This window comes from Neomonachus schauinslandi, chromosome 12, assembly GCF_002201575.2.
Source record: "Neomonachus schauinslandi chromosome 12, ASM220157v2, whole genome shotgun sequence".
Taxonomy (NCBI): domain Eukaryota; kingdom Metazoa; phylum Chordata; class Mammalia; order Carnivora; family Phocidae; genus Neomonachus; species Neomonachus schauinslandi.
In genome coordinates this window covers 88342623-88368908 of record NC_058414.1, presented here as the reverse complement: position 1 = coordinate 88368908, position 26286 = coordinate 88342623, and the positions used below count along the sequence as shown (strand labels likewise).

At 37.1% G+C, this 26286-nt stretch overlaps 1 protein-coding gene across 1 annotated transcript in view; it reads right to left on the bottom strand.

Moving 5' to 3' along the window:
• Window positions 1-26286, bottom strand: part of NUP205 (nucleoporin 205) — an 81207-nt gene that overhangs the window by 42854 nt on the left and 12067 nt on the right. The window contains exons 6-18 of the mRNA XM_021693039.1: window positions 25813-26041; window positions 22960-23124; window positions 17980-18155; window positions 14708-14824; window positions 14386-14523; window positions 11926-12076; window positions 10711-10916; window positions 8398-8580; window positions 6954-7004; window positions 6141-6350; window positions 3406-3505; window positions 2848-2985; window positions 1307-1496 (exon numbers count right to left, since the gene is read on the bottom strand). Coding sequence (XP_021548714.1) covers window positions 1307-1496; window positions 2848-2985; window positions 3406-3505; window positions 6141-6350; window positions 6954-7004; window positions 8398-8580; window positions 10711-10916; window positions 11926-12076; window positions 14386-14523; window positions 14708-14824; window positions 17980-18155; window positions 22960-23124; window positions 25813-26041 — 2054 coding nt within the window. The remainder of the gene's footprint in view (window positions 1-1306; window positions 1497-2847; window positions 2986-3405; window positions 3506-6140; window positions 6351-6953; window positions 7005-8397; window positions 8581-10710; window positions 10917-11925; window positions 12077-14385; window positions 14524-14707; window positions 14825-17979; window positions 18156-22959; window positions 23125-25812; window positions 26042-26286) is intronic.

The window sequence follows — 26286 nt, the reverse complement described above, 5'->3', positions numbered from 1 at the left end:
TCCTCCAAAATTCAGTCATTGGTATCTGAACACGCAGTGCTCAATCAGGACACACAGTGACCTTATTTGGAAATAGGGTCTTTGCAGACACAGTCAGTCAAGTTAAGGTGAGGTCATTATAGACAGCCTGGTCCAATGACTGCTGTCCTTATTGAAAGGGGGGATTTGGAACAGACGCACACACACAGGGAGAACACCATGTGAAGCTGAAGGCGGCAATGCAGGGGACACCTCTATAAGTCACAGAACACCAAACACTGCCAAGCAAGCCACCGGAAGCTAGGGTACACACACTGGTAAGCTTCCTTCCTAGCCCCTAACTGCCAAACTTCCAGCTTCCCTGAAGGAGACAAACTATATATATATATATATTTTTTATTAGTTTCAGAGGTAGAATTTAGTGATTCATCAGTTGCATAGAACACCCAGTGCACATTCCATCACGTGCCCTCCTTACTGCCCATTGCCCGGTCACCCCTTCTCCCCACCCACCACCCCTCTCTAGTAACCCTCAGTTTGTTTCCTAGAGTTCAGCATCTCTTGTGGTTTGCCTCCCTCTTAATTTTCATCTTATTTTATTTTTCCTTCCCTTCCCCTAAGGTTATGTGTTTTGTTTCTTAAATTCCACATGAGTGAAATCATAAGATATGTCTTTCTCTCACTGACTTATTTCGATTAGAATAATACCCTCTAGTTCCATCCACAGCGTTGCAAATGGCAAGATTTCATTATTTTTGATGGCTAAGTAATATTCCATGGCACGTGTGCGTGCGTGCGTGTGTGTGTGTGTATATACATACACACACATCTTCTTTATAAATTCATCTGTCAATGGACTTCTGGGCTCCTTCCTTTGTTTGGCTATTGTGGACACTACTGCTATAAACATTGGAGTATATGTGCCCCTTCGAATCACTGTGTTTGTATCCTTTGGATAAATACCTACTAGTTCAATTACTGGGTCATAGGGTAACTCTATTTTTTAACTTTTTGAGGAACCTCCAAACTGTTTTCCTGAGTGGCTGCACCAGTTTATATTCCCACCAACAGTGTAAGAGGGTTCCACTCCAGGAGACAAACAATATTAAGATAATGTCATTTTATACTTAGAAATGTTTAGGATACGGAATCCATCAGAAGGAAAAAAAGAAATTGTAAACATCAGAGTAATTAAAATCAGAAGGGCTAAAGAAGACAAGAACAAAATGAGCCCCCTACCCCCCAAGTAATGAATAAGGGATCTGACCAGATTTGGAAATCAAAGGTAGAATGCCCACGTGTTTTCGTCATTTTTCTACCTACTTACCTGGCAATATTCACCACATTATCAGCCTTCTTAGTTCTGGGATTGATTCCCTGTAACAGCTGTTCTAAAGGAGAGACTATTAGAGCCAGCTGACTCTCTCTTAGAAGATCCATAAAGAGATTTTCCTTTTGCAGAGTCAGATTGAGAAGTGCAAGGCAATGCTGCACTGCTTTCTCCAAGTGTTTCTTCCCTACAAAAAACATAAACTGAAGTTAGAAAGTTCTACATGAATCTTAGAAATGCATAGTTCTTAGAAAAACAAGCTAAAGGACAAGTTCTAGACTCAAAAGGCCCTCAAGCGTTCACTTGCAGCAGCAACTTCATAAAACTACTCACCCATGCCAATTCACAGTAATTATCGTACCTTAAGATTACCTGTATGCAATGGCTTCTCAGTCACTTTCCCTTATCTCTTCATTGATTATTTAGAGAAATGGTTCCCAGATTGGGGGGAGGGGGTGGTGATTTAGGCCCCAGAGGACACTTGGCAAGGCCTAGAGGTAATTTTGGTTGTCACAACTGGAAAACCACTACAGGCATCTAGAGGCCTACAACGCACAGGACAGTCCACACAACAAAGAATTATATGGCCCAAGATGTCAGTGGCACCAAGACTGAGAAACTGATTTAGAGTAATACATACTCATTGCAGAAAAACCTGCAAATAAAGAAACTGAGAATTTGAACAAGGATCATCTATAATCCCACCATTCAAATTTAAAATACATGGACTCTGGAGCCAAACTGCCTAGGTTCAAATCACAGAGCTACAACTTACTGTGGAAATACATGAAACCGCTTTGTTGCATCAATTTCCTTATTTGCAAACTGGAAATAATAATATCTAATAACAGGGATTTTGTACAGATTAAATGTGTTGGGGCGCTGGGTGGCTCAGTCGTTAAGTGTCTGCCTTCGGCTCAGGTCATGATCCCAGGGTCCTCGGATCAAGCCCCGCATCCAGCTCCCTGCTCTGCGTGAGGCCTGCTTCTCCCTCTCCCACTCCCCCTGCTTGTGTTCCCTCTCTCGCTGTCTCTCTCTCTGTCAAATAAATAAATAAAATCTTTAAAAAAAAATAATAATAAATAAATGTGTTAAATGTGCTTTTAAAAGCATCAAATGCATACTAAGCACTCAATAAATCATGATAATTAGCAGTAGTCATGATATTAAATAAAACCTATTGAATTCTATGTACCAGGCACTAATTAAGTTCCTTTACAAAAACTATATGGACAAGAAAACAAAAAGTACATTAGATTTAAATTTAGACATGTTTAAGACATTAAAGTGAAAGAAAGATAATCATAATTACCTATAAAAAAACATGCAATGAGACACAGTTATAGTGAGAGTCTCTGTACTTTACTCTTTCACTTTAAATATGCTTTTACTGCATGACTCACTGAAAACACCACTGTACATATGGAGAATCTCACAGTGAAAAAGAACTTCAGAAATCATCTACTTTAACCCTCCATTTACAAAAAAATGAAAATATGAGAACTGTTTTCACGACATTAAGACATTCAGGCACATACCAGGGAAAGGGGCATAGGTATCCAGCTGCTTCACGCCTTCTTCCAGTAAACTAAGGGCAAGCTCCAACATTGGTGACTCATTCAGAAGATGATACATCAGACTAAATCCTGGTGGCTTGTAGGCTATGATTTCTTCTCCTAAATAGAACACAACACAATCCAAAAGACAGTCAGTATTTTTATCACACCCTTGATTTATATGTAATGTATGAGACTTGTAAATTAAATGGCATCTAAATGGGCAAGTTTCAATTCAAAGACAAGGACACAAACGGTATACAGCTGTAATTCCCAAAAGGGCTATTTTGCTCATAGCAGTTAGTTACCTATAACATGTTAACTCATCAAAGAATCTGTAAGGCAGTGTTGTCTTTCATTTGGGGAAAGTTTATTTTCTCTTGCTCAGAACAATTAAAATAACTACAATAATGTAACAAAAAAGATTACACTCTAACTTAATTCATAAACTTAGAAATAATTTGTATCTTATAGTTTATAAATTATAAATAGCTTTATAAATAGCTGACAGCTTATTTGAAAGTGACAGAATTAAATTACCTTGTAATTCCACAAACTGGTCTACAAAATCTTCAAGTTGAGGCTCATAATCTCTGAGCAATTTATAAAACACCTCCAAAACAACCTCAGCAACTTCCCACTACAGAAAGAAACAAATGTTACAGTAACAATAAAACAGTCCAAGGTGACAGCCTTGCTAGACTTTTCATTCCTCCCACTTTTCTCCAGAACATGAAGACACTTCGCCAAAGTGTCAAATATTTCATATTTTCTCTAAAAATCCTGGCTGTAAAGGGTCTGAGAAATCATCTAATCACCCTTATTTCACAGAGAAAGCAAGTGAAGCTCAGAGCATGAGTAACTTCCCCAAAACCATAAAGCTTGGTAGCAAAGGTACTGGAAATCAAGCCCTGGACTTCTATTCCCAGACCAGTATTCTATCTTATGGCTCTAGCCAAAGAAGTGAAGAAGACTCAATCACTTCTGGGCTTGCATCTAATGACCCCATTAACACCCTTCTGTTAAAAAACATTTTTAAAAACTATGTACAAGGAAAAATATTTATGCCAAGGGAAAAATATATACAACAGTATAGACAATAAAATTAAAACTTTACTTTTAAAAAAATCCATTATATAGAATTTATGAAGGCTGAGGTTGGTAACTGTAGTTAGGGTGGTTTTTTTTAATTATTATTTTAAAATCATTTCCACTGCACATAATTTTATCAAGACTGAGTTTGGGAACTGGGACTATACAGTGATATTTTTTTAATTACTATTTTTTTTTTAAAGATTTTATTTATTTATTTGACAGAGAGAGACACAGCGAAAGAGGGAACACAAGCAGGGGGAGGAGTGGGAGAGGGAGAAGCAGGCTTCCCGCCAAGCATGGAGCTTGATGCGGGGCTCGATCCCAGGACCCTGGGATCACGACCTGAGCCGAAGGCAGACGCTTAACGACTAAGCCACCCAGGTGCCCCTAAATTATTATTTTAAAATTATCCACTTATCTGTATTTTCCAAAAATTTCAAGATCATTTATTTAAATAAAAAAGGCTTATCACCACATAATAATGGATTTTAGGATTGGTAAATATATACACTGGCTCTAATAGTCTATGTTATTTATCTCAATCTAAAGCACTGTTTTTGTGAGAAGCTAGTGCTCTAAAATATAGTAACAGAAGTTAAACCTGAAGAAGACTTTCAAGTGCAAAAAATTCATGAAGTTGAGGGAAAAAAGTCTGAGGGTAAGTATACTGGGGGAGCAGCTAGGGAAAACAGCAGCACTGGAAGTGTCCATATGCATGAATGAAAAACAATAACATGGAAAGAACACAGCTGACTGAAGCTCTAAACACTTAGGTCATAATGACCTTTTTAGGAAAAGGCAAATAAGCTACCTAAGACAAGTACAAAAACATTATCAGAACATCTTGTTAAAGAGATTGCCATTCTTAGTGTCCATTATTTGGTCACCGAGGTAATTTTAGGACTTAAATGTACACCCCCTCAGTGTTTATTTTTACTATGTGAGAAGCAAAAATCATAAAACAACTGACAAAAAATGAATTTCAGTTACTTGGGACTAAATATGAGAAACGAACTGTCCAATGAAAGGGGAATGAATACATGAACCACGCTAAAAACAAGGACCATGCAGTCATTAAAGAGACTGTTTTCAAAGAATCTTTGATGGCATGAAGAAGTGCTCATGATACCATATTTAGTGGCCAAAAAGAGATGCAAACTAAACTAATTATCTCAATTAAAGTATGTATGTATAGGAAAAAGACTAAGTTATCCTTCCTTTGGCAACAGGATTATGGATAATATCATTACTTCTTATATTTTTCTATATTTTCCTAATTGTCCCAAATTAGCACAAAAATTATTTTTATAATCACTAATACAACAACAAATAAACCCAACAGGTTCAAAAACAGCAAATTATAAAAATAAAGCAGAAATGTCCCTACAGGACACATCCAAGCATATTCTGTGAGGCAATAAACAGTATTATAGACTAAGTGAATTATGTCAGAACCTGGAAGGGTCTCTTACATAGCTTAGAGGTTATGAGCTTGAATCTGGAATCAGAGTCCTAGGTTCAAATCCTGGTCCTGGACCTTAGGCAAGTTCCTTAACCTTGCTAAGCCTCCATCTGTAAAATGGGAATATTAATAGTACCTGCCTCACGGTAATATTGGAATTACATAAGATGATATATATGGTAAGTATAGTTCTGAGTGTGTTGCAACCAGAGCAAATATGTATGTAAATTTCAGTGCTCCCTCAGGCTCCATTCGTGGCAAACATACCTGACGGATCATAATACATCTTCCCACTAAGCCGAGACTCTACAACCCAAAAGAGCTACTAAATCAATAGAAATTGGTGTGCAAGTTTAAAACTTATTTCAATCCCTAAACAAAATCATCCCAAAAAAGGACAATGTGTTTCCAACTGACAAAGGTATGACATTTTTGGTTCAATTTTGGTCCAAATTTGTTCAATTAAGGATCTGAATGACTATGAATTCACATCAATTAAACTACTGATCACTAAAAAGTCCGTGCTTTAGTTTTAATGCCGAGATTTTTTTTTTTTAATGCACATAAACTTAATCAGATCATGGACACCTCAGTATTAAGACTCTGAATTTTACTGATTGGCAAAAGCTAAAATGAATTTATAGCATCTTCTATCTTTCATAAAGGAAAAAGCAGCAATAAATGAATAAGGACAAAAAAGGTTTTCTCTGAACATTACCTTTTCAGCTGCTCTCCGGTAAGCTCTTGTACGGAATCGGAGAAACACAGAATCTCTAAGGAACTGCAAATAAGGGTCAAAGCCAGGGGGCCGCAGGCCAGCACCCAAATTAGAAGGAAATGAGCTCTCCACCAAAGTACTAATAAGCTGGCAAAAAGCCCGAGTCAGTGGGTATTCTTCACACCGGGATTCTATTTCATTTAGTTCAACCTACCAAAGAAAAATAAAGACATTAAGTAATATAAAACAATCAGCTATAAAGTACAAAACATCTTGCAGACATTGACTCATTAATACTGAACATATCATCACCACACCAAAAGAAACCTAATATAAATCACCATTTTTCATTTAGAGGAAAAGACACAAAAGTAGTATATAAATCTAGATCAATCAGATGGAAGAATTTCAAATTCCCACATATTGTTCCCAACTGTGAATTAAAAAGAGAAGTCTTACATGTTTCTTTATGAAAAAGAGAGGGGGAGCGTAGAGAGAGAAGAAAAGAAACTAAAACAAGTAAATTCTCACTTCAGGTTGACCCAAGTAACCTAATTAAATTGAATTTAAAGCAAACTTTCAGCTTGGATGGCTGCCATGTAACATCCTTTCCCAACTTTGAAACCTAGAGTATTTTGGTTCCTCTCACGAAAAATTTCATCTCCATTTCAACACTGACCAGACAACACTTCAAATAAAATTATATTAAATTTGAAAATTATAGGTACCTAACAGGGTTAAGAACAATTTTTGTTAATTTTCACCATGTGACTGTATGAATAGAGAGCATTTAAAGAAAAAGGAAAACTTTACCTCGATACCAATAGCTTGCCTCTGGCTTGGAACCCTTACGGTCTGCAGTATCTTAAAATAGTAAGAAAACAGATGTTAGGAACATCCCCCACTCCTCAATGAAAAGTAGTGGCTCTGCAATGTAATAGTCATATTCCTCACGCAACACATGCATGTATCTCCTGATGCTGATCAGAAAGCACAACTGAGAAGTCTCTGATGGGACTTTCATTGGCAGTTGTGTGGGATTCAGGTAGAACCTTCGATTATCTGGGCTTCAAAAAACTAGTAGTTTCTAAGTGCACACAAGAAGTATATGCAGCAAATTTCCTCTGAGATATTCTAGGAATAAATCTTAAGAGGATTTATGGGACGAAATCTCACCAGTGTTCAAGACCAGCCCTACAATCAGCACCAGAAAACCAATAATTAAATTTGTTAAGAACAGGTCTGAATAGGTTTCTTGTGTGGGCAAAAGTTCTGAGTTAAGATGTTCTGATCTGACCTTGCTAGGGACATAAGCAGTATACGGTATAATCAATTACACTTAATGTTATGTTATTTACCACTCTTACAAGCTGAAAATATACTATCAGGTAGGATCCTTTAAAAACAAGTCTTGCTCTAAGAATAAAAATGTCTAAATCCAATCATATTTCATTTTCAGTATAGAGGGGCACACTGAACACTTAGAACACTAAGTGGTGATACACTCATAAGTGAAAAAAATGAAGTATTAATACTAAACCTAAGGGCACACACCAGCTCCCTGCATTTTGCTCTTATAAAGTATCATTACATCTTCAGGACACACGTTAGAAAATATCATTTTACTGCTTCAAAATGGTGTTAGAATCACAGGTTCCTATACGTTTTATTATTTTTAGACAAACACATATTCCACCTAACCATTTTCCTAGAGATATTTCTGTAAAGCACAACCTTATTCTCCTTTTTAATCTTAGTGTATATACTGAATAACTATACCTTCACAGAAAAATTCCAATAGGCCTTACATCTAAAAAAATAAAAGTTAATAGAGATACTTTGTTCTTTTCAGATGGGACAGGAGGACATAAAAGGAAGCAACAGAAAAGAAAAACTGGTATTCCCCACATTTAATGAGTACAAATAATGTCTGAAGGCTTTCATCAGCCTGGTCTTAAAGACAAGAGTTGAGGAATTCTGTCCATTTATAAATATCTCACAGACACTGAAAAACAAAGTCTTGAGAGAAGAACCTATCTCTGGTAACCTAGTGAAGCTGTCAATTGATCTAATAGAAAAACCTAAGCCTGTTAGTTTCTGATGCTATGGCTCGGTTCTAAACCACTGGCTCGGTACTAAATCATTAATTGGGAAGTTCATGGCATACTGTAAGTTGCAAACTGGATGCCCTTGTTTCTACCATATTATCAAGCCTCACTTTCCAAACTGTAATAAATAAGAGAGCTTGTAATGCTACCTGAGTGTATTCCAACGACTGCCAAAGGGAAGCAGCAATTTCAGGGGATTTTCCAAAAGCTGCAAGGGTCTTCAGCAACTCTGCTTTGAGAACAGGGGGGATACTGCATTGCAGGAGTCCCAGAATCACCACAACCGGGGTCCACTGAGGATGTTCACAGAGTGCCAGACGAGCATTTTCACTCTGGGAATCAAACACAAAAAGAACAAGAGAGACTTTCCCATCTTTAAAAGCTAAGAAAAATGACCAGCAATCATCTAAATTGCTAGCACTTATACTGAGTATTCATAGGCTTGATACATACTAAAACAAAGATAAGCCTATGGCTATGCTTGAGGTGTACCAGTGGATCAAATCAAATTACAGCTCAGTCAATGTAAGGAATAGGGTAGAAATAGCCTTTTAGAATTACTTTTATAGCTCTCAGTATGGAAAATAATCCATATGAGATAAATGGTCTGCCAAGGTCACATAAATCTTACCTAAGCACTTGCAATCCTTTCTGAAACAATGTAGTATATTTTTTACTATAATATATGAATACCTTTTAGTTTTTTAAGAAAAAAAATGAAGATATATGTGGCATCAAATGCCACTTTCTTTTTAAGTAGGCTCCACACCCAGCGTAGAGTCCAACACAGGGCCTGAACTCATGACCCTGAGATCAAGACCTAAGCAGAGATCAAGAGCTAGCTGACTAGCTGATTGAGCCACCCAGGCGTGCCAATACCATTCCATTTTAATTCAACAAGAAATAACTACTAACTTTATGAGTTTTTTTTGTTTTGTTTTTTTAAGATTTTATTTATTTATTTGTCAGAGAGAGAGCGCATAAGCAGGGGGTAGCGGCAGGCAGAGGGAGAAACAGGCTCCCCGCTGGGCAGGGAGCCCGACGTGGGGCTCAATCTCAGGACCCCGGGATCATGCCTGAGCTGAACGAAGGCAGATGCGTAACAACTGAGCCACCCAGGCGCCCCCTAACTTTATGTTTTAATGTTTAATAATAATGTTAAGGGGCGCCTGGGTGGCTCAGTCGTTAAGCGTCTGCCTTCGGCTCAAGTCATGATCCCAGGGTCCTGGGATCGAGCCCCGCGTCGGGCTCCCTGCTCCGCGGGGAGCCTGCTTCTCCCTCTGCCACTCCCCCTGCTTGTGTTCCCTCTCTCGCTGTGTCTCTCTCTGTCAAATAAATAAATAAAATCTTAAAAAAAAAGTAATAATAATAATGTTAAGCACTCCTAGAAAAGCCAAAAAGTTAGAAGACACTATTCCTGTCCTTAAGACAGAATGTCTCAGTAAGCAATTTTGCTCTAGGAAATAATAGAACAACTAGAAGAGGTTTCTAAGTAGAGAAATTATGTAATGAAACTCATGTTTCCTATAAAGACTAATTTGATAGTGAGGGGTAAGATGGTTTGGTGTAAGGAGAGAATAAAAGTAATCCAGTAAATAACTTTTCTTGGTTTTTTTTTTCTTTCTTTTTTTTTTTTTTAGTAAAAAACTTTTCTTTTTAATTAAAAATATTCTTGGGGTTCCTGGGTGGCTCAGTCGGTTAAGCATCCAACTCTTGATTTTGGCTCAGGTCATGATCTCAGGGTCGTGAGACTGAGTCCTGCTTCGGGATCTGTGCTTAGCGTGGAGCCTGCTTGAGATTCTCTCCCTCTGCCCCCTCTGTCCCCCACTCGCACATGTACTCTAATAAAAAAATAAATTCATTAAAAAATAAATTTAAGGGCGCCTGGGTGGCTCAGTTGGTTAAGCGACTGCCTTCGGCTCAGGTCATGATCCTGGAGTCCCGGGATCGAGTCCCGCGTCGGGCTTCCCTGCTCGGCGGGGAGCCTGCTTCTCCCTCTGACCCTCCCCCCTCTCATGTGCTCTCTGTCTCTCTCATTCTCTCTGTCTCAAATAAATAAATAAAATCTTTAAAAAAAATAAAAAATAAAAACAAATAAATTTAAAAAATAATAAATAAAAAATATATTCTTTATGTATACATAACACCAACACACATATCCACACCTATGTTAGGAAACCTTCTAGAAGGATGTGCAGTCACAACTGATTCGTATTTGCCCTTCTATTTTCTTTCAGGCATATGCTATTATTTTCCCACTAGCTGACAGCAATAAGCTGGGCTACCATTACTACACCCTCTGAAGGTAAAGAAACACAGAGCTTAAAAACAGAATTCTATACATGCAAAATTCATCACTCATAAACTTCAAGCATTTCATGAAAATTTGGGAGTTCCTTAAAATGCCCCTGTGCTAGAAAACAAGTAAAATTATGCTCTCACATGCTGTGGATGATAATTACCCAAGTAATGATGGTGGAGGTGAGCTGTAAAAAAGCAATCAATCCATCCTGCTCCTTCTGGGTGATGCCACGTGAAGGAAGGTGACGGTACTGGACACTATCTGCGCTCGGAAGATCCTTCCGGAGGTGCTCATGGTAAAGCATTAAGGAGTGAAAGAAATGTTCCCAGGAAACAGGACTGCCACCTGTTCCCTGAATATTTTCAACTGTAAAGACAGCACAGAATTTTGTTTCAAGAATGTCTAAGGATGTGCTTGGAAATCGAGGGAGGAAAATAAATCTAAAGCAATAAACTTTGCCTTTGTCCTACGTAAGTAGAGTGTGTTGTCTGAATTAAGGAGTGTGTTGTAAAAGGGTTAGAATTCCTCTATAAACTAAAACTCTGGATTAATTTTTCCTCAGGGCTAAGAATGGGTGGTGCCCATGTAAGTGCAAAGGCAAATTACTTTGGGTGTCAGTTATCTGCTTTATATCCATAAGAGTTCTCTGTGTTGTGCTGTAATTATGTAGGACTACTTTCCCCATCAGATAATTCCTAAATGTGAGCTTAAATTCCCAGAGAGAGAGGTAAGTGCAGTCTAGATTTTAAATTACGCTACAAGCAGGCCTTGACAGAGTAGCCAGAACACTGGCCTTAGTGCTGGCAGATCTGTTCCAATCCTGCTCCTCCTCATGACCGTGGGTAAATTACTTCTCTAAACCTGTTTCCTCACACGTAAAAATGAAAGTAATAATATCTACCTAACAAAACAGATGCTTAATAACTATTTCTTTCTCTTCTCTTTTGCAGTGTTGCAAATTTAACCAGACTCAAGTCTGAAAATTAAATGAGGAAACTGGGAGGGTTGACAGAGAAATTGTAAGTACAGAAATTTAGAAAACAAGTACTTATGAACATGAATTTAAAAAATCAAACTCATGTGGCCAGGGTATATATTCTGTTTCGAGTACCAGATGGGTTCTTCAAAGTTTTTATGTATCAATTCTGATTTCTTAAACTAAATTATATTTTATAAAGCAAACAGTAAAACTGCCCAATCTGTGAGACCATCACTAATGCATAAAGCTACTAATGTGCTTCTTTCCCATTATTATAAAAATAACGTATACACCTGGTAGAACCTAGTACAAATAACTAATATTCTTTAATAGGCAGGGGGATAGTGAACTCAAGAATGTCACAACAAACTTAGACAACATCCAGATTTTTCTTACCATGACTACTACCATTGACTTTAAGCAGGCTGAAACAGTAGTGAGCACACTGGGGCCCATTGGCCAATCCCTGGAGCATTTTCAAATAAGGAATGTAAATCGTTGGAGGCAATAGGTCACCCATTTGCCTAACAAACTTTGACAAGACAACCTGAAATAGGGAAAAACCAATAGTTTACATAAAGCTTATCTTAACTTTTAGGTAGCATGAACTAACTAATAAAGACTACATATGAACTAAAACTAAATGCTCTAATTTAATAATCTGGTATTCTACTTATGAAAAATTTTTTCAAGATCGTCATTAGTAATTTAATGCAATTATAGAATATTTTCGTGAACATAAAGTACAATTATTTTTTAAAACATCTCAATGTCACAGAACATAAGACTACTCACATTTTAAATATGTAAAGCAATGGAAGAAATTTATTCCTCTAAAATTAACCACAAAGTCAGATATACTTGGAACCCAGGGTTCATGAATCCCAGTCAAATTTAGTATGAACACCTAGGAACCTGAAAGAATTTTGGATGCTAACCTAAACATACTGTTTTGTGTTCAGCCAGTACCACATTCCTACATTCCTGTTCTGTAAATCCACTTCTTAGTTTTTCCTTTTATCTTGCTTATTCCTTAAATCTAATAACAAAAATACTATTCAGACATTGAGGCTCATTGGTTGTAATTCAGAACTGAAAATGTTACAGATCTCTGGAAATCGTTGTTAAATCTGTTAGGTATAAATGATTTCCTAATTATGTAGAAAAACATCCTTATTTTTGAGAGATATTTACCTAGTAAAAGGGGAAATGTCATGCTGTCTATAACTTACTTTAATGTACTCCAGCAAAATCAAAGTAGTAAAAATAGCAGTAGTAGATGAAGCAAACAAGGCAAAATGTTAACAGCTATTAAATTGAGATGTTGGGTATTCATTATAATTATTCTCTCTTCCAAATGCTTGAAGTATTTCGTAATATAAAGATGTTTTTAATCTTCAAAAAATTTTAATAAACCCTTCTCCAAAACATTTTTTAAATGGGGAGAAAAATAAATATAAGAAATGCAGTAAAAAGGCATCTGATCCCAGACTCTAGCATAACTGAAAATTATTTGACATGAAAGCTTCTAGAACGGCAAATCCCAAAAAGATGAAGATAGATACTGCAATCCATCTTATTTGAGACTGCGTATCCTACTTAACATAGAATAGAAAATGGACTTTTTCCTACATTATCTATTGACTCATAGGCATTTTGTCATCAATTCTAACTTCTAAACCTTTCCTTCTAGTACTTATACCTCTCCTATCTTCCCCAACTTCTTAAGAATGGTATATATTGGGGGTGCCTGGCTGGCTCAGTCTGTGGAGCATGAGACTCTTGATCTCATGGTAGTGAGTTCGAGCCCCATGCTGGGTTTACTTAAAAATAAAATCTTATGGGGGCGCCTGGGTGGCTCAGATGGTTAAGCGTCTGCCTTCAGCTCAGGTCATGATCCCAGGGTCCTGGGATCGAGCCCCGCATCGGGCTCCCCCTAGGCGGGGAGCCTGCTTCTCCCTCTGCCTCTGCCTCTCTCTCTCTCTCTCTGACTCTCATGAATAAATAAAACATTTAAAAAAAATAAAAATAAAAAAATAAAAAATAAAAGAAATAAATAAAATCTTAGGGACGCCTGGGTGGCTCAGTCAGTTAAGCGTCTGCCTTTGGCTCAGGTCATAATCCCAGGGTCCTGGGATCGAGTCCCCCATCAGGCTCCTTGCTCAGCAGGGAGCCTGCTTCTCCCTCTGCCTGCCGCTCCCCCTGCTTGTGTGCTCTCTCTCTTTGACAAATAAAAAATAAAATCTTTAGAAAAATAAAATAAAATAAATAATATCTTAAGACAAAAAGAAAAAAGAATGATGTATATTGGTTACTGTCATGCCTGTTGAGTACAGACTAATACTAATACCAATAAAATTCAAATAAATGACACATAGAAAGACTAGACACCTTTCTGTCTACAATTTGACACATACCTAGTATGTTACAAAAGGCTAACTACATATCAGAACTTAAATTTAGGGGCGCCTGGGTGGCTCAGTCGTTAAGCGTCTGCCTTCGGCTCAGGTCATGATCCCAGGGTCCTGGGATCGAGCCCCGCATCAGGCTCCATGCTCAGCGGGAAGCCTGCTTCTCCCTCTCCCACTCCCCCTGCTTGTGTTCCCTCTCTCGCTGTGTCTCTCTCTGTCAAATAAATAAATAAAATCTTAAAAAAAAAAAGTATTCCTTGCAAAAAAAAAAAAAAAACTTAAATTTAAGAGTTTCAAATTTCCTTAAGAAAACAGTGTAAATTTCTAAGTTACACAAGAGATCATTTGTGTTAATGGCAATGACATCAGGAAATAACATTTGTTCATGGTTCAAGACTCCCAATTATCATACCAAGGTAGAAAAGTAGAAAAACTAAGAGCTCACCTGGCGTTGAGGGGGTCGCTGATGAGCCACCCCAAGGTAAGAACCCATGATAGTGGAAGTCTGAAGAGGCTCTGAGGGACACCAATATTCGAGAGCAAGCTCCAAATTAAAAGGGTTCTTTTTATATAGCTCACCAATCTGCAAAGTGTAAGCAAAGACTGGGTGAAAATGCCTATAACTCAACAATTACTTTTAGGTGAAAATTTACATTTTTACGGAATTCACTTGTATATTTGAAACATTAAAAGTGAAATTTTCTACAGTTAGGGAATAAATAATGGAAGGAGGGAGAGATGACCATCCATCCAGTGTAATGGCTTACCAAGAGCATTAAGTGTTCCAGATCTCTTCTAAGTGAAATGGGAGGTTCATTACCCATCTGCATACTCATATGAATTATTCGAGCATCTTCATCTGCCCGATTCCTCAACTGTTTCACCTATTAAATACATTACATACAGTTTAATATGGAAATTTAGTATATAGGTTAATAATACTGAAATCAGGCAACTGTCTAAAAGTGATTACATAATAGAAAAACTGTTTAAACATCTATTCCACTTTAATGACATGAAGAAATATACTAGGAATTTTGTGATACCACTATCCATAATTTAAAAATATCTTAAAATGTCAGTGCATTTTCCAGTACAGAGAAGTTGAGTTTTAACTACAGTATTTCTCAGAAGGAACATTACTGACATTTTGAACAGGACATTTCTTCACTGGGTTGGATCATCCTGAACACGGCAGGACAGTTTAGCATCTCTGGACTACCTATTTCTACCAATAACTCCACCAAAGATTTTTTTTTATTTTTTTATTGTTATGTTAATCACCATACATTACATCATTAGTTTTTGATGTAGTGTTCCATGATTCATCGTTTGTGCATAACACCCAGTGCTCCATGCAGAACGTGCCCTCTTTAATACCCATCACCAGGCTAACCCATCCTCCCACCCCCTCCCCTCTAAAACCCTTAGTTTGTTTTTCAGAGTCCATCGTCTCTCATGGTTCGTCTCCCCCTCCTATTTCCCCCCCTTCATTCTTCCTCCACCAAAGATATTTTAACAAGGAAAAGTGGTGCCACTAATTTCCCAAACACTCTCTGAAGGACATTATTGCACTGGCTGAGAACCATCACCTTATAACATTCGTGCCAACTGACAGAAGAAACTACTCTCTTTTAAAAACAAAACAAAAAAAGCAGGACAGACCCACAATTCAATACTCCTCTCTCAAGTATACAAAATCTGTAAGGATATGGAAGACTTAACACTATCAACCAACTTTCCCTAATGGGCATTTACAGAATACTCTATAGAACAGCAGGAGAATATACATTCCTTTCATGTGTGCATAGAACATTTTCCAAGATAGGCCATATTCTGAATCATAAAACAAACCTCAGCCAATTTAACATAAATTGAAATCCTATAAAGTATGTTCTCTAACCACAACAAAAATAAACTAAAATCAGTTATAAAGAGATGCCTGGAAGCCCCCAAATATTTGGAAATTAAACAACACTTCTAAATAAACCACTGATCAAAGAAGTCTCAAGGACAATTAAAAAACATTAAATTGAACAAAAAGGAAAACACAACATATCAAAATTTATGTGACACAGCTAAAGCAATTAGAGATAAATGTGTAACATCAAATATTTGTATTAGAAAAAAAGAAAGGTTTCAAATCAATAATCTAAGCTTCTACCTTAATAAATTGAAATTAGAAATGCGAATTAAGCCCAAAGCAAAAAGGAAGAAAATAATGTAGAGCAGAAATCAGTAACAGTGAAACAAAGTATAAGAAAATCAATGAGGCCGGGGCGCCTGGGTGGCTCAGTCAGTTAAGCGGCTGCCTTCGGCTCAGGTCATGATCCCAGGGTCCTGGGATCGAGCCCCACATCAGGCTCCCTGCTCTGCGGGAAGCCTGCTTCTCCCTCTGCCACTCCCCCTGCTTGTGTTCCCTCTCTTGCTGTGTCTCTCTCTGTCAAATAAATAAAATCTTTAAAAAAAAAAAAAAAGAAAAAGAAAATCAATGAGGCCAAAAGCTGGTTCTTCAGGAAGTTCAATAAAATTGATAAACCTCTAGCCAGGTTAATTAAGAAGACACACACACCCATACACACACACACACACATGGAAGATGCAAATTACCAAAATTAAGAATGAAAAAAGAAACATCATTACAGATCCTACAGACACAAACAGTATAATAAAGGAATATTAGGAATAACTTTATGCCAATCAATCTGAATAAAAAGGACAAATTCACTGATACACACAAACCAAAGCTCGTTCAAAAAGAGACCGATAACCTAAATACTCCTATTATCTATCAAAGTACTCCAATTATGTGAATTCACTCCTTTATTATTCAAGCCATTTATGATTATCTTTCTATAACTTAAGTCCCATCTGGACTACTGATTAGGAAACACTTAAGACTTAACCTTTCTACGACTTCATTTCTGCAAATGTAAAATGAAAGGATTAGCATGCTTCTTCCTATTCCAAAATTCTGTGATATTATCTATCAAGTCCTTCGAGGTTACTGAGGGTTCAGGTTATCTGTTAAAGTATTCCTTGACATTCTAGTCCTGAGGGAGCTATTCTTAGCCTAAATAAATCCATAAATTTACTGTCTATACCTCTCATTCACTGTTACTACCTAATCTCTCCAACTACATTATAAATTCTTTATTGGTAAGGAATGAGTGAGTCTACTACTTGTCTTCTTCACAACTTCTAGTATAGTACGTGGCACACAGGAGAAACTCAACAAACACTTAATTCATTAAATAATGAATAAGCACTTCACTCCTTGATCATTTGTTGCCACTTGAGGTAGTCTTTCCATTTGCCTTATGTGTTTCAGGAGGTATGGTAGCAGAACTGTACTACAGTATTACAAGTATAGGTCCTTTAGGGTGCTTTTTTTAAATACACACACACAAAAAGTGAGTTCATAGAGCTTTACGTCCTCATTTATTTCCTGCCCGCATTTTGATGGCTTCCTTGGAACAAAACTGCACGAAAAAAAAATGCTCTGGAGAAACTCTCTGAAATGGCTCTAAGAATCCCTTTTTGGATCAAAGTTACAGCTTGAACTCTTTATTCGAAAGTAGCCTTTGCATTTGTTTCTTAAATCCATTACATTACCTGTATGCATGCAGAAGTCCATTTATATACTATAATTAAGAGTCTACACAATTATCTATAAAACTGGAGATTTTCTACTATGCCTTCTTCCAAATAATGTATAAACATATCAATAAGACAATCTAAGCATTGATCCCTGGGGTATCATGACATTAACAATTTTCTACGCATAGTAATTTAACTATTACTCTCTCCTTATAAACTATTCTCAATGTCAAATATTTTGTTCTTTTAGCTTAGTCTCAATTACCAGGTCTTATTTCATTTTCACGAATTACTAATTCAAAAGCTGTAACACAACTATTGTCAAATTATAGTCTACAATAAAAGATTTTATTAGTTTCCAAAACATAAAGTGAATTGATCAGTTTATTTCATAAAAATTTTCTACTATTTTTTACTTATCCTACATTATTATACCTACCTTCATTGGCATAAGTGCAAGGAAATCTGTGATGAGATTATGGACTCTACGGATATAAAATTCCTCCTGATAGAAGTTTTCTGACACCACTACGGATTCAGTGAGGAACAGGAAAACATTGTCAGCAATTGCGAGCTCTGCCATTGCCTCATCTGCTTCTGTAAATTCAGCCAGAGCTAGAAATATATTTAGAAAAACAGCACATGAAGGGAAAGTTATTAAACTAGATTATAACATTTCAGAATACTCTCTTGATGTTTCAAAATTCAGGTATCTTCTGAACCTTCAAGCATGTGCTATGTTAAAAATAAGACTGTATTACTGTAATAGACTCAAATTCAAAAGAGCTACTGAAAAAGTACATTAAAGGGGCGCCTGGGTGGCTCAGTCATTAAGCGTCTGCCTTCGGCTCAGGTCATGATCCCGAGGTCCCGGGATCGAGCCCCGCACCGGGCTCCCTGCTCAGCGGGAAGCCTGTTTCTCCCTCTCCCACTCCCCCTGCTTGTGTTCCCTCTCTCACTGTCTCTCTCTCTGTCAAATAAATAAATAAAAAATCTTAAAAAAAAAAAAGTACAGGGGCGCCTGGGTGGCTCAGTCGTTAAGCATCTGCCTTCGGCTCGGGTCATGATCCCAGGGTCCTGGGATCGAGCCCCACATCGGGCTCCCTGCTCTGCGGGAAGCCTGCTTCTCCCTCTCCCACTCCCCCTGCTTGTGTTCCCTCTCTCACTGTGTCTCTCTCTGTCAAATAAATAAATAAAATCTTAAAAAAAATTAAATTAAAAAAGTACATTAGGAAACAAATGCTCATCACACTAACAACATGAGCAATAAAAAATTACTTCAAGAATATATGATGTAACACTGATATAGTCAGTGAGTTATTATCAAAACATTAACATATGAAAATGACGCCAAGGCTTTAATCTCAATAAATGAACTAGATCATTCAGAAAAAGTCTTCACAGCTAGTGAGACCAAGACCTGAACATGACCACATAAGTAACTCTTCTAATTTGATAACAAAGTAGCAAAAATTGAAAAACTAAACCTTAACCTAAAGACAAACTGGTCTACTTGTAACTTTTTTTAGCTTTTTATTCAAAAAATTTCAAATAGGTATCTAAAAATAAACCAATATAATGAACCATCACAAAACCCATCAGTTAACTTTGATGTTATACATTTATGCAATCATATTTCATCTGGATCTCCACGCATTCCCAAATGAGATTTAAGCAAATGCCAGACAATTTAACATTTCATTTGTAAGTATTTCAGTATACAACTCAAAAGAATACTTTAAAAACAAAAAATAAACCATACATACAAATAACATACCTTAAAAAAAAAAAACAATTCCTCAATATCAAATATCCACACAGTAATCAAATTTACAACAGTCCCATAAATGCTATAAAAGATTTTAGTTTGGTTTTTTGCTTTTTGTCTTTTTGTGCAATTTGTTTGCTTGAATCAGAATCCAAATAAGATCCACAGATTATGTTTGAGTGATACATCTGTAGACTCCTCCTGTATCTTTTTAATTTTTCACTTGCCCTTTATCTGCTGCAGAAACTGGACTTTTATCCTACAGTTTCCACAATGTGGTTTGATATCCATCCCAGTTGTATAGTTAACACACTCCTCTGTCTTCCGGTTATACTAAAAATTGGTAGTTCGATCTAGAGACTTGATCTGACTTACATTCAATTTTTTTGGTAAAAGTACATCACAGGTGCTGCTGTGTCCTTCCATCAAGAAATACATCATTGCTTGCTTCTTTTAAATTTACATATAAAACTGCTAAGTAACTTTGTGGTAATCTGGCTTTGGAAAAGAACTGTTTGTAGTTCATTCTACTTGAGCATTATACAGACCAAATACAGAGTATGCTTCTCAAAGTACATTTTCATTGCCTTGAAAAGGGTCAGGAATAGATATAAGCCAAGAGTTTCAACCAGAGGAAAACAGATGGATTTTTATGTTTTATTTTGCATTTTGAAATAAAGCCTGCATATCTACCCATACCATACAAACTCCTTGAGAACAAAATAGTTTAATTCTTTATGACTAATACTTATTATTAAAATTACTAATTAAATATTAATAACAACGACTAATTACAAACCTTCACTTGAATTCAGAAATACTGGAATTTAAATCACATGATGATCAATTCAAGAACTATTTCTTGAAGACTATTTAGGTAATAAAGCAGCATCAATCTTTTTTTTTATTATGTTATGTTAATCACCATACATTACACCATTAGTTTTTGATGTAGTGTTCCATGATTCACTGTTTGCATATAACACCCAGTGCTCCATTCAGTACGTGCCCTCTTTAATACCCATCACCAGGCTAGCTCATCCCCCCATCCCCCTCTCTCTAGAACCCTCAGTTTGTTTCTCAAAGTCCATCGTCTCTCATGGTTCATCTCCCCCTCCGATTCCCCCCCTTCATTTTTCCCTTCCTCCTATCTTTTTTTTTTTTTTTAAACATATAAGGTACCATTTGTTTCAGAGGTACAGGTCTGTGATGCAACAGTCTTACACAATTCACAGTGCTCACCATTGCACATACCCTCCCCGATGTCTATCACCCAGCCACCCCATGCCTCCCACCCCCTACTCCAGCAACCCTCAGTTTGTTTCCTGAGATTAAGAATTCCTCATATCAGTGAGATCGTATGATACATGTCTTTCTCTGATTGACTTGTTTCACTCAGCAAAATATCCTCCAGTTCCATCCACGTCCTTGCAAATGGCAAGATTTCATTCTTTTTGGTGGCTGCATAATATTCCATTGTGTATATATACCACATCTTCTTTACCCATTCATCTGTCGATGGACAGCTTGGCTCTTTCCATAGTTTGGCTATTGTGGACATTGCTGCTATAAACATCGGGGTGCACTTACCCCTTCGGATCCCTACATTTGTATCTTTGGGGTAAATACCCAGTAGTGCAATTGCTGGGTCATATGGTAGCTATTTTCAACTTTTTGAGGAACCTCCATACTGTTTTCCAGGGTGGCTGCACCAACTTGCATTCCCACAACAGTGTAGGAAGGTTCCCCTTTCTCCACACCCCCGCAAACATCTGTCATTTCCTGACTTGTTAATTTTAGCCATTCTGACTGCTGTGAAGTGGTATCTCATTGAGGTTTTGATTTGGATTTCCCTAATGCCAAGCGATGTTGAGCACTTTTTCATGTGTCTGTTGGCCATTTGGATGTCTTCTTTGGAAAAATGTCTGTTCATGTCTTCTGCCTATTTCTTGATTGGATCATTTGTTCTTTGGGTGTTGAGTTTGATAAGTTCTTTATAGATTTTGGATACTAGCCCTTTATCTGGTATGTCATTTGCAAATATCTTCTCACGTTCTGTCGGATGTCTTTTGGTTTTGTTGACTTGTTTCCTTTGCTGTGCAAAAGCTTTTTATCTTGATGAAGTCCCAATGTTCACTTTTGCCCTTGCTTCCCCTGCCTTTGGCGATGTTTCTTTTTTTTTTTTCTTTTTTCTTTTTTTTAAAGATTTTATTTATTTATTTGAGAGAGAGAGAAAGAGAGCGAGTACATGAGAGGGGGAGGGTCAGAGGGAGAAGCAGACTCCCTGCCGAGCAGGGAGCCCGATGCGGGACTCGATCCAGGGACTCCAAGATCATGACCTGAGCCGAAGGCAGTCGCTTAACCAACTGAGCCACCCAGGCACCCCATTTGGCGATGTTTCTTGGAAGAAGTTGCTGCGGCTGAGGTCGAAGAGGTTGCTGCCTGTGTTCTCCTTTGGGATTTTGATGGACTCCTATCTCACATTTAGGTCTTTATAAACTGAGTGTTAATGTCTAAAAAGCTTATTGAAATTTTGGAGTTTAATAAAGTTTCAAACACTATAAATTAGTGTAGTAAACATGTTTGGTAAGTTTTTCAGAAGTCTATGAAGAGTAGTAACTAATTTTTCAAAATTCCTATTTTATTTTAATAAATAAAAACTTGTCTGGGGGCACCTGGGTGGCTCAGTGGGTTAAGGATCTGCCTTTGGCTCAATTCATGATCCCAGAGTCCTGGGATCAAGCCCCATATCAGGCTCCCTGCTCAGTGGGGAGCCTGCTTCTCCCTCTCCTGCTCACCCTAACTTTGCTCTCTCTCTGTCAAATAAATAAAATCTTTAAAAACAGGGGCATCTGGGTGACTCAGTCAGTTGGGCATCTGCCTTTGGCTCAGGTCATGATCCCGGGATCCTGGGATCAAGCCCCGCGTCAGGCTCCCTGATCAGTGGGAGGCCTGCTTTTCCCTCTCCCTCTGCCTGCCACTCCCCCTGCTTGTGTTCTCTCTTTCTGTCAAATAAGTAAAATATTAAAAGTAAATAAAGTCTTTAAAAACAAACAACAAAAACTTGTATTATTTCAAGAATGGCCTTTTTTTTGAGAGAGAAAGAGAGAGTGCGCGTGCACACGTGCACACAAGTGGGGGAAGGGGCAGAGGGAGAGAATCCTCAAGCAGACTCCCCACTGAGCACGGGAGCCCTGAGATCTGACCTGAGCTGAAATCAGGAGTTGGATGCTTGACCAACTGGAGCCACCCAGGCACCCCTAACATATTTTATTTTTAAATAATACTAGTTTTTAATTTGTGAAAAATTATTTTGTGAAAACCAAAGAAGAAAACATTTTAAACAATCGTAAATTTTAATTTAAAAAATTATGATACCGCCATTTCAAATTTTACACTCTTAAGGAAATAAAGAAGCTAAAAGAGCATTGTCACTGGCTCTAAGAAAGAGAAACAATATTTCATAAAAATTCTTTCAGGAAACAAGAAAAAAAAAATTGGTATTTCACTACATTCCAAAGCTTCATTTAACACAACTCTAGGTATCTTCCTGTGCTCATCCTTATATATGTCAAAGATAATACCTCTTTCAAAATACCATTAAAGTTGATATGTTCTTTCTCATAACTAAATTACCTACAATCAATTTACCTGTCACATCAGGTAGCTGAGATATTCCTCTCAATGCCAGTGCCCAGGCAAGTCTAACAGTGGCTTGCAGCCCAGGGAGTTTCCAAAGCTGTGAGTCTTGAAGGCGGGAGTGAACTGTTGCGATGTACTGTCTTTCTGTCAACAGTGGAAGTTGATGAATCATATCTGAAAACACAAATATAGACCACTATACCAAAAAGTAGAAAAATTCTCACTTTTGATATACAGGAGTAATGTCTAAAAATCAGAAAATCAGAGTACTCTTATCAAATAACTGTGGACTAATTAACATTAATGTTTGACAAACCAAAAACAAAATCACCACCACAAAAATTATATGCAAACAAACTGAAAGAGGCAATCGACAACAATTCTAAATTTTAATGCTATTTTTTTCAATTTTTTTAAATAAGCTTACTATAGGGGCGCCTGGGTGGCTCAGTCGGTTAAGCGACTGCCTTCGGCTCAGGTCATGATCCTGGAGTCCCGGGATCGAGTCCCGCATCGGGCTCCCTGCTCGGCGGGGGGTCTGCTTCTCCCTCTGCCCCTCCCCCCTCTCATGTGCTCTCTCTCATTCTCTCTCTCAAATAAATAAATAAAATCTTTAAAAAAAAAAAAAATAAATAAATAAAAATAAATAAATAAATAAATAAGCTTACTATAAAAAATTTTAAAAATAGTTAAAGAGTCACTCATTTTTTCCTGTATATAAATTCTAAAATATATCAGGGCGCCTGGCTGGCTCAACCGGTTTAGCGTGTGACTCTTGATCTTGGGGTTCTAAGTTCAAGCTCCACATTGGGTGTAGAGATTACTTAAAAATAAAATCTTTAGGGGTGCCTGGGTGGCTCAGTCGGTTAAGCATCCGACTCTTCATTTTGGCTCGGTCATGATCTCAGAGTCATGAGATCGAGGCCTGTGTCAGGCTCCATGGAGCCTACTTAAGATTCCCTCTCTCTTCCTCTCCCTCTGCCCCCACCCCACTGCTTGTGCATTCTCTCTCTCTAAAAAAATAAAATACAAATCTTTTAAAAAATAAATTAAAAAAATATATAAATCAATGCCATTTAAAGATCAAAAAAGATATAATTTGGGGCGCCTGGCTGGCTCAGTTGCTGGAGTGTATGACTCTTGATCTTGGGGTTGTGAGTTCGAGCCCCATGTTGGGTGTAGAGGTTACTTAAAAATAAAATCTTTAAAAAAAAAAAAAAAGAATTTTACTAGATAAATAAATGCCTGAATTTAAAATATCAAGCAAAAACTGGCCAAAACAAAGGATCCAAATTGCAAACAAGTATCTACTCTGATTATAACAAATGAAATTGCTAAATAATACTATTTTTCAATTTACAGTTCAATTATACTATGGTACTTCAAACAAGCACAGGATTCTGAATAAATACTAAAATGGGAAACACCACTAACACCTAATTATTCATTTATTTTACTTCATTATTTTCTTGTACTTCCTTTTGATGTCAGTGGTTCCCAACCTTTAACCAAGAACACATTCTTTATTTAATTTCCTGTGTTTTAAAAGTTTCCATCTACTACTATACATGTACTACTAATTCACTTCTCCCATTTATCAATCAAACATATACAGAACAACCAACAAGAAATTACAATCAAAATGAGTTAATTAATATAAGCATCCTAAATTTATAAAATTACAACCTAATACAAAACCTTCCATTTTAGCCTATGAAACCTTCCAGGCATTTCATTTTGCTTTTGGAAGTCCCACTTACAAGCTTCCATGAACACAGTCTGCCCCTACTTAATTCTGTGCTTTACTTCATTCAAGACAGGAAATCTGACGAATGCAGTAACAGGCAGCATTCCTAGATGAGCACAGGTAGCACTTATTCTGTGACATGCAAAGCACTGTGTGACAATTTGACTGGAGGAAAGGGCTACTTATGTTTTCCATAAGCCTTTCCTAATGCCTAAAGATGGTCACCAAACATGAGTGGAAAATGTCTATCCTCTTTACATACCTACTGAGAGAACATGCCGATGACACGATCAAAAGTGGACAGAGGTAATGATGTAATGTATGGTGATTAACATAACATAATAAAGGGCGCCTGGGTGGCTCAGTTGGTTAAGCGACTGCCTTCAGCTCAGGTCATGATCCTGGAGTCCCAGGATCAAGTCCCGCATCGGGCTCCCTGCTCAGCAGGGAGTCTGCTTCTCCTTCTGACCCTCCTCCCTCTCATGCTCTCTGTCTCTCATTCTCTCTCTCTCAAATAAATAAAAATAAAATCTTTAAAAAATAATAATAATAACATAATAAAAAAAAAGTGGACAGAGGATAACTGTTCAAGTAAGTATAAATATCTATGCTGTTAAAAGGCAATAATCTTCCAATAATCTTCGGGAATCATTTTTGAGATCCTCATTTCTAAGCAGTAGTGTATGAGGTTACCAAGTAAAAATTTACCTACTTCAGAGAAAATATAAATTAGAGAGAATATATTACTAAAAATGATAGTTATCCTCCCTTAGAATGTTTTCGTGAAAGGTTTGAAATGTGAATAATTAATATAAAGAAACAAGCAATTGATTGTGCATGCAGAACTCATGAACATGTATTACATAACTTTTACCACTTTCCTATTCCAAAACCAAAAAGGACAATAGAGATATCTAACAGGGTACATATTTTTAAAAGGTGATCTTTATCTAAATATTCAAATATTGATGAATTACACACACAGGAAAAAATACAAGAATAAAATATACAATTTTTTATTTTAGTAGTTAAAATATTGCCCTTCTTAGGTGTAACCTCCAAAATTTAATCTGATTTTTTTAAATAAAGACATTAATAGGTATAAAATTCAATACCATCTCTTTCCTCTGTGCTTTGTTCTACAAAACTGATATCAAAGCAGTACAGAAGAGCCATAAGAAGAGCCAGATTCACGGCATCCAACGAGCCATTAGCCTCAACTGTCACTTTTTCCAAATGTCCAATAAGAAGCAGAGTGTCATCTTTGCCTAAAGGTGACTGACAAGCCCAGGCAAAAAGGCTTTCTGCCAGAGACTGCCTGCACTCCTTGATGAGATCAGAAACCTAGAGATAAAAATGTATGATCATCAGTATACATAAATCACAGTGAAGCCTCGTCTTATTCCAAAAAGTAAACCACCTTTTACAAAGCTAACTAACTAAATAAATCTATCTGAATCCACAAGTAACCCTAAAATCTCACCTCTAGAATTCTAAACAAACCCTACTGTTAATTCCTCATTTTAAGTTCCAAGCTCCTTTATGTAATGAAGGAGCTTGGAACTTACATAATTCCTTGGAACTTCACG